The sequence below is a fragment of the Lepisosteus oculatus genome, chromosome 8 (assembly GCF_040954835.1).
Source record: "Lepisosteus oculatus isolate fLepOcu1 chromosome 8, fLepOcu1.hap2, whole genome shotgun sequence".
NCBI lineage: Eukaryota > Metazoa > Chordata > Actinopteri > Semionotiformes > Lepisosteidae > Lepisosteus > Lepisosteus oculatus.
The window spans coordinates 15027815-15041661 of NC_090703.1; the positions used below are offsets into that span (position 1 = coordinate 15027815).

The 13847-nt window shown below is 38.5% G+C and overlaps 1 protein-coding gene across 5 annotated transcripts in view; it reads right to left on the bottom strand.

The window, feature by feature from the left end:
• ino80 (INO80 complex ATPase subunit) overlaps positions 1 to 13847 on the bottom strand; it is a 55494-nt gene that overhangs the window by 16841 nt on the left and 24806 nt on the right. For all 5 annotated transcript variants that reach the window (XM_015350850.2, XM_015350851.2, XM_015350848.2 and 2 more), the window contains exons 25-26: positions 11685 to 11825; positions 7341 to 7566 (exon numbers count right to left, since the gene is read on the bottom strand). In XM_015350850.2, the coding sequence (XP_015206336.2) occupies positions 7341 to 7566; positions 11685 to 11825 (367 nt within the window). The remainder of the gene's footprint in view (positions 1 to 7340; positions 7567 to 11684; positions 11826 to 13847) is intronic.

A 13847-nucleotide genomic window follows, 5' to 3' on the forward strand; every position in this document is an offset into this window, starting at 1 on the left:
CACAATGCTTTTGCCTTTCTGGTAAACAGCCTTATTTCTGGGTGGAAAGGGTGATCTTAAGTGAAAGTGTTTTCTGTAGTGCTTTAATCCATTCCATATTTGCTACATTTTTATATGTGTATCACTTTTTTTGTATTGATACTGTAGTTTCTGTTAGTATTAGCTTAACCCTGTTTTCGACAAGACTGTCTTTTTCATTCCAGTAGTTTTTAGGCATTACAATCAGAACATTGACAGTGCTTGCAAATGTATCCAGACCCTTTTTTGTGCTAAATTACAAAATCATGCATACACATATTTATTGAATTCCTTAATGGTCAAACTGAAGACATTTAAGTGAAAGATAAATTACAGTGAATGTCAGCAAAAACTAAAGGGAAAAACTAAATATGCTGGTGAACTCAATATTTGCTGAAAGACATTTAGGGAAAGTATCAACTTTTACACTCTGTCTTGTTGCAATGTTTGCTCATGCTTTTAGCAGATTTTCAAGTTGCATGTTGATTGCTTACAGACAGTGCTTTTTGAGTCTTTCCACAGATTCTCAGCAGGATTCAAGTCAGACCTTTGACTTCATCACTTAAGTGTAGCTTTGCCCTTTTGCTTTGGATCACTGTCCTGCAGAGAGGTAAATTTTCTTCAATAATGTGACTTATAGGCCAGCTTTGTGGAGTGACCAGGATCTTATTGATTGATGCATATATTCTGCCATGTAAGCCACTGAACTCTGTAGTTACCCAGTGGTGCTGCTGGCCTCACAGTGGCATCCCTAACCAGTTTCGTCCATGCCCACCTGCTCAGTTTAGAGGGACAGACTGGGCAGTGTCTGGGTGGCAGGTGGCAGCTACCAGTGTTTGAAGTTTGAATGGACTGTGACACAGGGATATTTAGAGACTTGATCTCCATGGAGATCCATGAACTTCCATGTCCTTATTTCTGGTTGACTTGAAAGCTCCCTATTTTTCATGCTGGAGTCTTCATGCTAGAAATTTACTTAGACCAAGAAAGTTCGCAGAACTTTACAGTGTTTTTGCTCTGGAATCATGAGAAATAATGTTTGCAAGTTTCAAAGCAACAATTTCAGTAGGCTTTCAACACCAGCAAGCGTACAAATTACTTAACATGTACATACACATACACACATACATGTACACATACATACTGGCATCTAGAATTAGCCTAAAATTAGTATGGGATAAAGCTGCCAACTCTAAGAAGAGAGAAATAAAAATGTGATTATTTTATAGCACAATAAAATAACCTTCATCACTAAACCACGGAGAAAATGGCAAGAGAGCTAAAGATCGTGTTTTATAAGGTCAAAGGGGACTCCATTTTGGATCAGTTTGCCTGTTATTTCAGTCTCCTCCTCAGTCTTTAAAAGACACTTCCTGATGACTTAAGTTTTTTTTACATTCTGTGTGTCTTTTGTCATGCAGATTTTCTTCAAAGTGGACTTTCATGGAAGCCCATGTTCTTAGAGCCAGTGCATTTCAGGATGTTTTACTTCCTTTGAGGACTATGTTGAAATAAGGACGACAGGCATAGAGCTTTCATCACCAGCTGACATGGTTTAAATACTTCCCCGTAAACGACTCTCAAGGTCATTTACCTTCATACCCGTATCCATCGGGAATTTTTCTCAACACATACAAACTAACATCTGCGATGAGTTTACAATATGCTGTTTATTCTAAGGTCAACAACAAAGACTTCAAAACCATAGGGAAAAAAGTTCTTAACACATCTTTTTCTCTAAAACTTGGAGCGACTCTGGTCTCAGGGCTGTTTAACTTGTTACAGGATGCTGACACTGAAAAGGTGAAAGGGGTAACATACATATTCTTTTATAACTTTGGGCATCATCCTACTGCTTTTCCTTTGTACATATGAACTTTGCCACAAAATGTACTAAATAAAATGCCATCTGTATTTGTGCATCGCTCGGAAAATACTGATAACAGTGGTGTGAGACCTAATACAAACCTGCACTGTCAACAGTCATAACTAACAAGCTCATAAATTCTGAGATGTACAATTTACTGTAAAAGTAATTTTAGGTAATGTAGATATAAACAGTGGTATTTAATTAAAGACAGAATCAATATTGTGATGGCTATGGAAAAATAAATACAAAAACGTTTGAAAAAATGTCTGGTAGTTGTCTAACGGATCTAGAGTTTTAAGAGTATTTCTTTCTTTAATACACAATCAACAACCCAGTACAGTAGCTATTGTAGAATTACATTTCCAGTGTTGTTTGGTTTTCAAAAATTGCATGTTGGTTAAATGTTGGTTTTGGCAAAGTCATGATTCAAAGAAAAATACTTTACAATGTCTTTAGAGATAGTAAAATATTTCAGCAGCAATTGTGCCCCCTACTGGTAAGATTCTATAAAAATGCAGTACTACATACAAGCTTGCAGGGAAAATAGAATTAGAACTAAGCCACTGTGAAAGTCTTGCATACTTGTACACGTTCATAAAACTGCTGTTTCTTATGAGGGGCTGTTTAGACCATAATTCAAACTTTACCTCTCATACACACACAAATTGCTCTCGCATACACACAAGAAAGATAGATAAGACTTTATTGATCCCAAAGGGAAATTGTGGAAAAAAAGATTTACCTCTCACATACACACAAAAAGCTCCCATATTCACTAGTTTTACCTCTATACACTCATTGCAGGCGTCATAGCCGATGACAATGAAGCTATTGCTTCTGGTGTGGCTAAGATGTTATTAATTAAAGCTACGGCTTGGCTTAGTGCTTGTTGCGGTTGAGGTTGATTTCTTTCCTCCATCTTGGAGCGCAGCAGAAAATGAGAAAGCTTGTTGATTACTTTTCTCAGCCAATCACATTGTGCCATTTAGACAGAACGCATACATTGGGCCATAATTCACCTCTCACATTCTCCATTTTACACCTCTTACATACACATAAAATGCATTCACATTCACTAATTTTGCCTCTCACTTTCACATCATGAAGGAGTGTTTTATATGCGAGGTAAAACTAGTGAATGTGCGAGCATTTTGTGTGTATGTGAGAGGTAAAACGGAGAGTGTGAGAGCATTTTGTGTGTATGTGAGAGCAATTTGTGTGTGTATGATAGGTAAAGTTTGAATAATGGCCTAAACGGCACCTCATAGTTTCCAACCAATTTAAAACATACAAATGTGGAAATCTGCATTCACTCAAGGGACATGTCTTCTATCAACTTCTCTTTTTCAATACAAGGAAGATTCAAACCTATTCACTGAATTTACTGCGATTAATTCATGGAATCATTAGTAGTAGAAAGATACAATATAATCCTCTTAGGAAACAGCAGAAGAGCCATTTTTCCCTTCAAAGAGGATGGACATTTCAGAGAATGGATACATAATTACTGTTCATTGTCTGTTGTTTACTCTCTCATCTCAACTCAAACTCAACCGAGAAATTTTTGTGCCAGCAGGGGGCATTTCTACAGCTGGTATAAATCAGATAATAAACTCGCTTGTAAAGGGCATGGCAATCTGGAAGAAAGTATACAAAGTACATAACACTTTTTTTCTTGAATGATCATTTATTGTAAGGTGGTCATTCCGATTAAAGCAATCCTATTATCATTGAAATAGTCTTGCATATCTAGGCATTGTTTCTGGATTGAAACGACAATTTGAAAAAATGAACTTGCTTGCTCAAAGAAATATCTTTGTTGGCAGATATACAACAAAGGCATGTATATCTGCAAAATATCGGTAAACAGACACTGCTCAATCATCATCTCCATGAAACTGATGTATTCCTTCTCTGCATAATATTCTGAATTGCAACATTACTTGTATAGTGTTTCTTCGACTCTAATTTTTTTCCATTTTGGACATCTCTTGTTTAATTTTTTTATGGATCAAAACTCAATTCAGCACACACCACTGGAAAGCAGAGGAGAAATTCACTGAAACCTGGTTTTTCGATAAAGATGGTCCAACAAATGTTAACTGTAAACAATAATGTGCCCAACTTGTTTTGCTAATATCAAAAGACTCAGGACACTTCCTGCTATTTTACTGGAGTACATTTTTCTTTCAAAGAACAGGAAGGGAACCAAATGTTTCCCACAGTCCTGGAAAGAGCAGATCCCAATGCATTTCCAGACAATTTGTATGTCTCAATTGAGCCTGCAATAGAAGAAAATCTAAAGCCATTGTGAGAAAAGCTTTATACTTCAGTACTTAAGTCTCTTAATTACAATTTGGGAAACAAGGACCTTTTTGAAAACTTGTGTGTGGGTATGTCTAGACGTTAAACTGAGGTCCTGTCTACTTGTTTTCTAAAGATCCCAAGACACTATAATAGTCTTAAGTTCCTCCTTAATTTGACTGTTGAAGAAAATTCTCACTTCTCTACCTGATCTGATGTGTCGTGTGGCTGCTGACAGGTGACCCACGAGGACGAAGTGAGTCCTTCTTATAATAATGCATTTTGTGATCTTCTGGATGAAAAAGTACTATATGAACAAAAGGGATTACTATTAACTACTCTTATTATTGTGCAACACAATGGTGCAGTGGTTAGCATTGCTGTCTTGCAGAGCTGGGGCCCTGGTTTAAATTCCAGACCTGGGGTGCTATCTGTGTAGACTTGGCATGTTCTCCCTGTGTTTAGGAGTTTTTTTTTCTCCAGGTGCTCTGTGTATCTCCCACAGCCCAAAGATAAACCGGTAGGTTTTGGCGTCTGGTAAAATTGCCTCTGGTGTGAGTGTGTAAGTGTCTGTGCGCCTGCACTGCCATGGACTGGTGTGATGTCCAGTGTTAGAAAATGGAAACTGAATCATCATCATAATATAATAATAAAATAATAATAACAATAACAATAATAATAATAATTTATTGTGGACTATTATGTGATGTGTAAACTGAACCCTGGATGCAGCTCTAGCTGCAGTTTTTTAACTTTAATATTAGTATGTGTAAAAGGAACAGGTGTAAGTGGTAGAAATCAATATTCATATGGACATTTCACAACGCATTATACCACAGTTTGTGTGATTTTCATTTATTCCTGTCCAACACGTGGACTCAGACTGACCATGCTAAAAGCCACTGTCATACACCACTCTAACCTAACGTAATTCTAAAACAATTGCTCATAGCATGGCTAGAATTTCCTTGTTTTGTCCTCCTTCAGTTCACAGACTTCCTGCACAATTACGGTAGTACTTGTTCCGTTCTCAGCGCAAGTACCAGAGGATTAATCTATACAACATTACAGCATTTCCTATATATTACAGGCACCCACCAAAGTGACTATCTGGAGACTGCTTTCTGAAACAAATCATTACAAAGATCTGAAGCATAACATTATGGAATTAACACCTTTTTAAGGTTTAACACGAAGGGAAAGCCTTATGGGGATTATGAATATAAGAAGCCCTTTCAGTCTTAGATTCTTCACCGATTGCTCATTACAAGCACACCCTCGATTATTAAACACAGTGCATGTGAATTATTTGCCGAATAAATGTCATTTATTTGTGTTTTCTGTTGAAAGATTCTTTAGCACAGAGACATATAGCTTTTTCGGACTGTGCTTCTAAAACCGGATGGGAGCCATGAAAGCAGGTCTGATACACCTCTCGCAGTCACTTTGGAGGAAAGTGCTGACAGCGGTGCTGTCTGGAGTCGCAGTGCTGTGGGATAGTTCCAGGCTGGATTCAGCCATGCCCCAGTCCTAGCCTTTGGTGTGACCTTACTGGATTTTTTCACAGACATTTTTTTTTTGCCCAGTCTGGGAAAGATGAAGTGATCTGGCACAGAGTAGCTGTTTTTTCCTCTCGGAGATGTGTGCACTTATCTTGATCATTTCACAAAGGCCAAACTGTTTACATTTTAGGCTACTGTTAAGGCTGCAGCATTATTAAACAAACTGCAGTTCCTTCAGTGGGACATTCTTTTCGAAGAATTAAGTGGCAGGTAATGCAATTTCCCCAAAGAACAGAGATAGCCAACACTGCAGTGAATACGTTTGTCTATGGTTTATACTGTGTATATACCATGGTTTATGGTAAAAAAAAACACATAATATTGGAGTCTAGGGATATACATCCAAATTCTAGGCATTTATGTTCCTAAATTCTGTAATAATTCAGAAACACTTCCAAGTTGAAACATAGAATTGTTCTCCATTTTCTTGTCATATGGCAAGAAATAATGCAATATTAAATTCACAAAGAAAATATCTGAAAGCTTGCTGTAACATACTCCTTCATTTTTATAGCTATTTATTTACCTGCATTTGCTAACCTAAGCACTGCTGACTACCACAATACATTTTAGAGCAAAATAAAAACTGCAGCTGCATTTTTGCCAAACTAATTCACTTCAGTTACTTATCAATTTCACTTGTTATTACATCTGTCAAAGGAAGTCTCATCCTTTGCACACAGAACAAGTTTCCACATGTTCTCAGGCATCATATCAGGCCTTTGATGAATCAAAGGCGTCTGCCTGAAATAAAGACGTGCGATGGGTTTATCAGCTTCCTTTAGCAGATGAAGCCAGTTTGTAAAAAAAAGTTCACCAGAAAGAGACACAGCCATAAAATCGGTACATTTTGAATTGTGTATTTGCACCATATCCACCATTTCTGGATATGTGTGTTTCAGGAATTAAATAATAAATTAGACTCATCAATATATACAGTAAATATGGAAAGATAAAGCCGAAAATATGTGTGTGTAAAATATCTGATAAAGATGTCATTAAGAAAAAATGTAAAGACAACTGTACAATTTTATTTTGTATACAGTATGTCTTCACATGCCAAGGCATCTCAGACTGTGGTACAAAGTCAAAATCAATATAATCCTGGAAAGCAAGATGAACTCCACTTCCAATGGCTTTCACTAAAGCCTGCAAAAGGGTTCTTTAGTTTCAGCATTCCTAATGTGAGTGGAAGGGAGTTTCTCTAGTGAGAAGAACATGTAAAAATTCTTATTCCTTTAAATTAGCAGACATACTATTAATAAAGGTTTTCAAATGAAGCGTATAATGGCTCTGAAAAAATCATTTTAAAACATTATTGTGGGAACAAAATTATCAAACATTAAGTCTGAAACATTTTGCCCCAATTTTCCTTAGCCTTTGATAATTTCTTCTGGTAGTTTTGATAGTAGTTAGAAAAATCGCATTCGCATTTCCTCAGCGTTGGTAATATCTTGGTGAATACTGGCCTTAATGCATTAAAAAGACAGATACTGTGTGTCATTTAGTAAAACAGCTATACGTATCTATGCACAACACGGTAACGCCAATCTAAAGAAATAATAAAGAAACTGCACCATGCTTACCAGGTATCCTGATGAAGGACCAGCCGTGTCTAGGGTGCAGGGCTACAACACCCCCCGGCCTACTAGGGAAAAATGCCTGCAGTCGACCCGTCCAGCTGGCCGCCAGCTCAGGGGATCCGTACAGGAAGCACTGCTTGGCCGTGGTGCTTCCTCCTTCCCTGGTCACCCTCCACTCATATTCCGCACTGCGATCATTGCAGTATCGTTCCATGGGCACTGCAGTCACCTGGGCAACAGAACAGCGACATGGGATGAGAAGGGCTACAGAAAACCGCCTGCCTTCATGTGAAACAAGAGGAGTTTTAAACCAGTCACGAAAACTAAAGGGAAAGACCAGAGGGTTTTTCAGCTTTCACCCACATTTCTTTCACGTTAAAGGCAAAGGAGTGCTTCCGGAAAATTATGAATAACAGGTAAAGTGAACAAACTACTACTGGCATATATATGAGTTCGCCTCAAGAAAGCCAACGTTCACTTTAAAATCGAAAACTAAAAAATCTGAAACTAAATCTCCCGCGGCAGTCATACTCAATAAAACTGTCTTTTCCTAGCAATCTGTAAAAGGTCCTGCCAGTGTTTTTCCCTTTTTTCCTTACGACAATCAATTTGTCTTACAGTCATTGATCATTTCTGGTCTGTAACTCACAGAAGTGAAGCCAAACAAAAAGAAAACACTGTTATCTTGTAGAACACACACAATCTGTGATGATGATAAACTGCGAATGAGACCGAACAGATGAATGAGCACAGAGCCTTGGCTCCAGATTGGGTATCTGAGGGGCTACACTGGATTACGTGAATAAAGAGCCTTTGAGATTTCAACAAAACATTTCCCTGCTTGTCAAAAACAGTGAAAACAGGGGCTGTACCCTCAAAGGAAAATTCTCACTAAAAAGATGGGTCGATTTAATTTTCCTACAGCTTGACTGCCATTCACCTGGAAAAGCTGTGTTTGCAGCTCCTAAGCCACAGTCCTCACAAGTCAGGGAACCTTTTAAAGGGGAAACTTCCTAGAATTGAGATCACTTGACAGAGAGTAGCAAAAGGTCAAGGAGACACCTCCTCATGCAGATAGCTCCTAAACAATTGTCTGTTCCTTACAATAATGGGAACTCTGTTACCATGATCTTTCATGATCTGATAGATAACAAGGAGGCTGTCACCATGCTGCAAAGCGGAAATCTCATAAACGGGATCACTCAGTTGAAGGGAACAAAAAATTTAAGAGAGATCTGTCTGTCAAAAGGCACATATAATTCATTCACACAACCTGAATCTTTTAAGCTGCAGGTTGCACTTTAAAGCCTTTTGTGCAAATGTTATGTAAAGAAGTTATTTTATGACTGCAGTTTCCCGATTGACAGTGTTCGTACATAAAACTGCATTTACAATTTTAACTTTTATCATATACTGTAGCTCACAGCACTTATTTAAATGAAAGCAGAGTAAAACAAAAATCAAAATGACATTCCACACGGTTCAGCCCATATATAAATGAAACTTTTTTTTATATTGTGTTGCTTTTAGCCTTATTTATGCTCACCAGCTGTTGGCAAAGTACACCAAATCAGTACATATATTATCTTTAAGTTGAACATAATTTCAAACTGTGGTGATGTGTCCACCTCTGCATTGAATTCCAGCTCATTTCACAAGTACAAAAAAGTCCAACATGCTGAAATGTGTGTGGTGAAACTAAGTGAATGTTGTGTTCAATTGTTGCCTTTAAATTCTAAGTATTTTACAGGCTAACTTGAAATGCCTGATCTTACAGGTATCCTTGTAGGTTAGAACCACATGGACTCAGATCAAGTCTCATGGACTGCTGGGCTAGGTCTCCTCCAGGAATAGCAGGCGACCGTCGGGCCAAAAGTGTGCTGCAGAAAGTTGTCAGCACATCATGAACTTCGACCTCTTTGCAAAACGACAACAGGATTTCCATTATAATAGTTATTTTATAACCAGGAACACTTTTTTTCTTATTCAGACAGTATGACTGGTTCAAATCCCGCGGCCGGCAGAGGAATCCTACTCCGTTGGGCATCTGAGCAAGGCCCTTAACCCCAACTGCTCCAGGGGCGACGTATAAATGACTGACCTGCACTCTAACCCCAAGCTTCTCTGCCTGTCTGTGTGTCTGAGTGTCTCATGGAGAGCAAGCTGGGGTATGCGAAAAGACGCATTCCTAATTCAAGAAATTGTATATGGCCAATAAAGTGATCTTATCTTATCTTCTTACTTCATGCGCAACTATCTTTCAAAGGATTTTGATGAGAAGCAAAAAAATCACCCTTTGTTTTAGTAACAGATTAAATGTTTTTGTAAGGTGTACAAAGCTTCGGTTTTTGGCTCTTGTACAAAGACTTGAAATGAAGCATCTCATCCTCCGCACTCCCACTCCCACCCAGCCTGTAACAACTCCAGCTGCTTTTTATCCAAAAGGCTGTCAGACACAAAGCCACATTTTATCTCTTGCCTGCTGTTCCAGTTCAATTGCACTTGTTTTGGATGGACAGAGCAAGCACAATTTGTCACTGTCACACTTTAGTTGACATTTCCTGCCATTATAGTGAGAAGTTCAGTAGAAATTCACTTTCCTACAAAGTGTCTGCCAAAAGAAATAACCCCTCTTCATGGCCTACATGATCCTGTTGAATTACAGCTGGTGATTTCCTGCAATAATTAATAAAATTAGACATTGCTTCAATGAAGAAATAAATTATACATCTGAAATTGTTTTGACTCCTTTGTTCACTGTGAAAAGAGCAAAGTTTTCGATTCTGGGGCAATCCGAGAATTTTAACAGATTTCCTGTCATTCTATCAATTTCATTACCCTTCCAAATCTATGCTTGGTTGTAGTTACAGTTTGCCAGCTTCATATGAAACGTGTTCCAAAAGTTTCTGTGAAAGTTTTTTTTTCAGTTCTTTCCTTCCACCTTCTCTCCCTGTGTCAATGGTGCTGTTCTCAACAGCTCTATTCCAGCATGCTCAGAAAAAAAGAAACCTACATTCTTTTCTGGAGGACAACAAGAACTACGAAGCCCAACACGAATTGATCACAAAAATAAATGACTTTCTTCATCTGCATTGATGAAATCACCACTGCTCATTGCCCATCACATTTTGCCAGCTGTAAATTAGCTGTTTTGTCTCTGGCACAAGCCGGTAACAGTCAAACCCATTCATTTATAACAAAATCCTTAGCCTACAAACTTTTCAGTTACTGACAGAATAATTTGAATCAGAAAACCAGGAGAAAGACCTTGCCAAAAAAAACGAAGCGGCTGCAAAAAGGAGAAGAATTATGGGGTCTGTTTTGAACTCTGAAAGCCTCACAGCAGGGCTGCCTCCGGCACCTTCTTTTAAATATTATACTCCGGTCAACAGCTGCAACCAGACACCTGCACATGTTTAGAAGATATGGATATAATTGTTCTACAGCATCTAAATCCACCTAAGTCATACGCACAGCCTCATTTTGTGGTTATTAGGGGAAATTAACCTGAACTCCATGCTTTGATCAACACATGTTAGGAACTCCAAGCGATTCCTAAACTAGGTTTTCATCAATATACTGTCTTTAAGCCAGGTGGCTGATAGCAGCCTAGAGTTAATACAGTGCCTAACTGAAAATTATCCCCTATCTTCTTTTTATAGTCTAATAAATGAAATACGGTTAAACTGCAAATACGGTGTAACTACACATACCTATTGCCTGCTGTGGAATAAGCAATCTTATTTCTGAAAGTACATACAATGTTCATGCAAATTCCCATAATGTGTAAATGGGAGCAGCCCATCAAAGACGTGCTCTATTACAGCCCTGCAGTATAAATGATTATCAACAGACCTATCTTTTTTTTTGCATGTGGCAGTTTGTCACTCACTTTCTGGTGGCATCATCCACCACCCAGGTGAGGGGACAGTGTGTACAGTAAGGGACCCTGCCATATGTTCATCACAAGGCCCTACAATAAAACATGTCCTAAAGAAGAATTACCATCCCAGAAAGTAAACACTCATATAAATATTGGTCAGACAAAGCAAACAAAGAAAGTGCGTTACTGATGGCAAAATCCACACAGGAGAAATCTCTGATGACAGCACTCACTTTATAGTACACACTCTTATGATTCAGAATTGCACCATTCCGATAAGGACAGTCTGCGTGTCTAAGAAAAGCTCAAAACATCGCTTTCATGAATTAACAATGGCAAATACGACTGAGAACGTTTGCTTAACATTCTTTGTTAAAAGATCTCTCCCCTATGACATTAACAAACAAAAACCTGTCTTGGTATACATTGTAATAACAGAGTGCAAGTGCTGCAGTTGTTCTTACCCGTGAGACATAGGTGAAAACGAACTTGGGAAGCTCTGTGGCCTGGCAGGGCCTCACGACGGAGGTAGCTGATTTCCTGCGGTGTATCACCACGTCATTATGGCTCACTACAGTGGGGCTATGGCTGGTGAAGACAAGTTCCTGCAACACAATATACAGCACAGCGAAATCAGAGTGGGCAGTCACTGCATGAGCTCCAGAAAAGCTGAAATTAAACACATTGGAGTTTTTATGGAATTCTCTGCTGTTTGGATCCGTGGAGCTGTTGCAGACCTCTCAGCAATGGGACACCAAGTGATTCTCTTCTCCTTTCTGGCTTTCCTCTTTTTTTTCACATTGGATATACTATGTTAATGGGACTCTGTAGTTCTAATAATGTATATGAACAAATATGCTGTAGTATGATTCATATGTGTTGAAACTGCAAGGGTGGTTTCACAGTTCTGGGTCACAAGTGACCAACGAAACATCAAAGGTGTCTGTTTCCACACAGCCATCTGGTTCCACCTAGTGGCAATTGTGACAAAAACAACCTTACTCAGCATTTAAACTTATGAGAAGTTATTGGCAAATACCAAACTCATCTATTCTAGTAGATTTGTTTTAAAATCAACAATTATTAGAAACATTATCCAATCAAACACATAATAAGTAGGTCAGTACCAAAATGTATTAATTCAATAGACAGGAAACTCTGGGAATTAATCCAAAGTAGACACTGTATTCTCTGTAATTGCTCTTTTATGCAGAAAAAAACATTCCAGAGCTATACATTCCTAGTCCAACAGGTTAACAGCTTTATATAAAATCCATGCTTGTATTGATGGAATGAGGTGCTTCACTCATACAATAGATAAGAAAACAGATTGAATATTGTGGCTAAAAGAAATGCTGTATACAAATTCTAGAGGACAAAAAACCTTAGCTCTTTGTGATGAGCAGGTGCTGCCTGTAATATCATCACACATCATTTGCAGGGAAAAGACACTGAACGTGATGAATGGGGCTGTCAAAACTGCAGCACATGCTGTGTTGTCAGCTGTTTTGCAAGTGAGACTGGAAACAGTCTGAGGAGCCAAGACTTTTCTGTCTTCCCAAACTGAGAACAGAGATGTGGAAACTGCACAGATCTCAGGGGGGACTACTCTTCAACACATGGAGGCTGCTGAGTCAGGCTGAAACACAAGGGCAGCAGCACAGCCTGCCAGTGTAGCCAGTTTCTGGCAGAGCTGCAGCTCATCAAACATCCTTTTTACTATTTCCATTAACATTCTCCAAGAAGGAAAATAAGGGACCTACATTTCTAGACAGAAATAAAAAGGAAATAAGGAAGCCGATCTCTGCCAGAAACAATATAGTCCCTGCACGCGAGTCCAAATGTGTGTCCAGTGTTCCATCTGTTTGAGCCTAAGCTCACTACTCAGTGTGGAAAAGACAAATAAAGGCAAAGTTAAGATTTTACATAGAACATGAATAAAAACATACGTATACATTCCTGGCAACTGCTTGTTCACCTATGGTAATGATTTAATGACTGACCAAACAAAAGCAAAATATTGACTGTGCTAATGTGCACACTGCTTTCAATACAAAAAAGAAAAAAGCTCATATTTTAACAATCTCAGAGCCCTACCTTGTTTTAGAATGCCCTGGAGTAATGAATGCAATCTTTAAACTTTTTCATTAAACGGTGATTTATTCAGTACAGAATTCTAGTCATGAGGCACCCCTGACAGTGCTGCCAGATTTCAGTGTTTGAATAGTCAGGTTACCGCTGCCCTCCCCAGAACATGCTTGTGTAACGCTGCCTGAGTCGAGGAGCTGCTGCATAGGAAAACTGAGGTGCGAGGTGTGTTTGAACAGTATCAAAAGCGTGACAGAACACGCCTCACTGAAGCTAGGTGACGCTCTTCCTGAGGAATTAAGAGATTAATAAAACAGATTAGAGTCTTACCCTTTTGTTTGGCAATTAAATACCCCTGGTAAGTCTCCTAAATTACCTTTCCAGATAAACCCCAAACCCCTTTAAATAGAGGTCATACTGATATTTTACATAATCGTTTGCAATCTTGTGGATTTTATGGATGTTGTTTTTCTATAAGAACATTAATTACATGAATGAATCTCTTACACTAATAACCATAATGTCTTGCCACATACTGC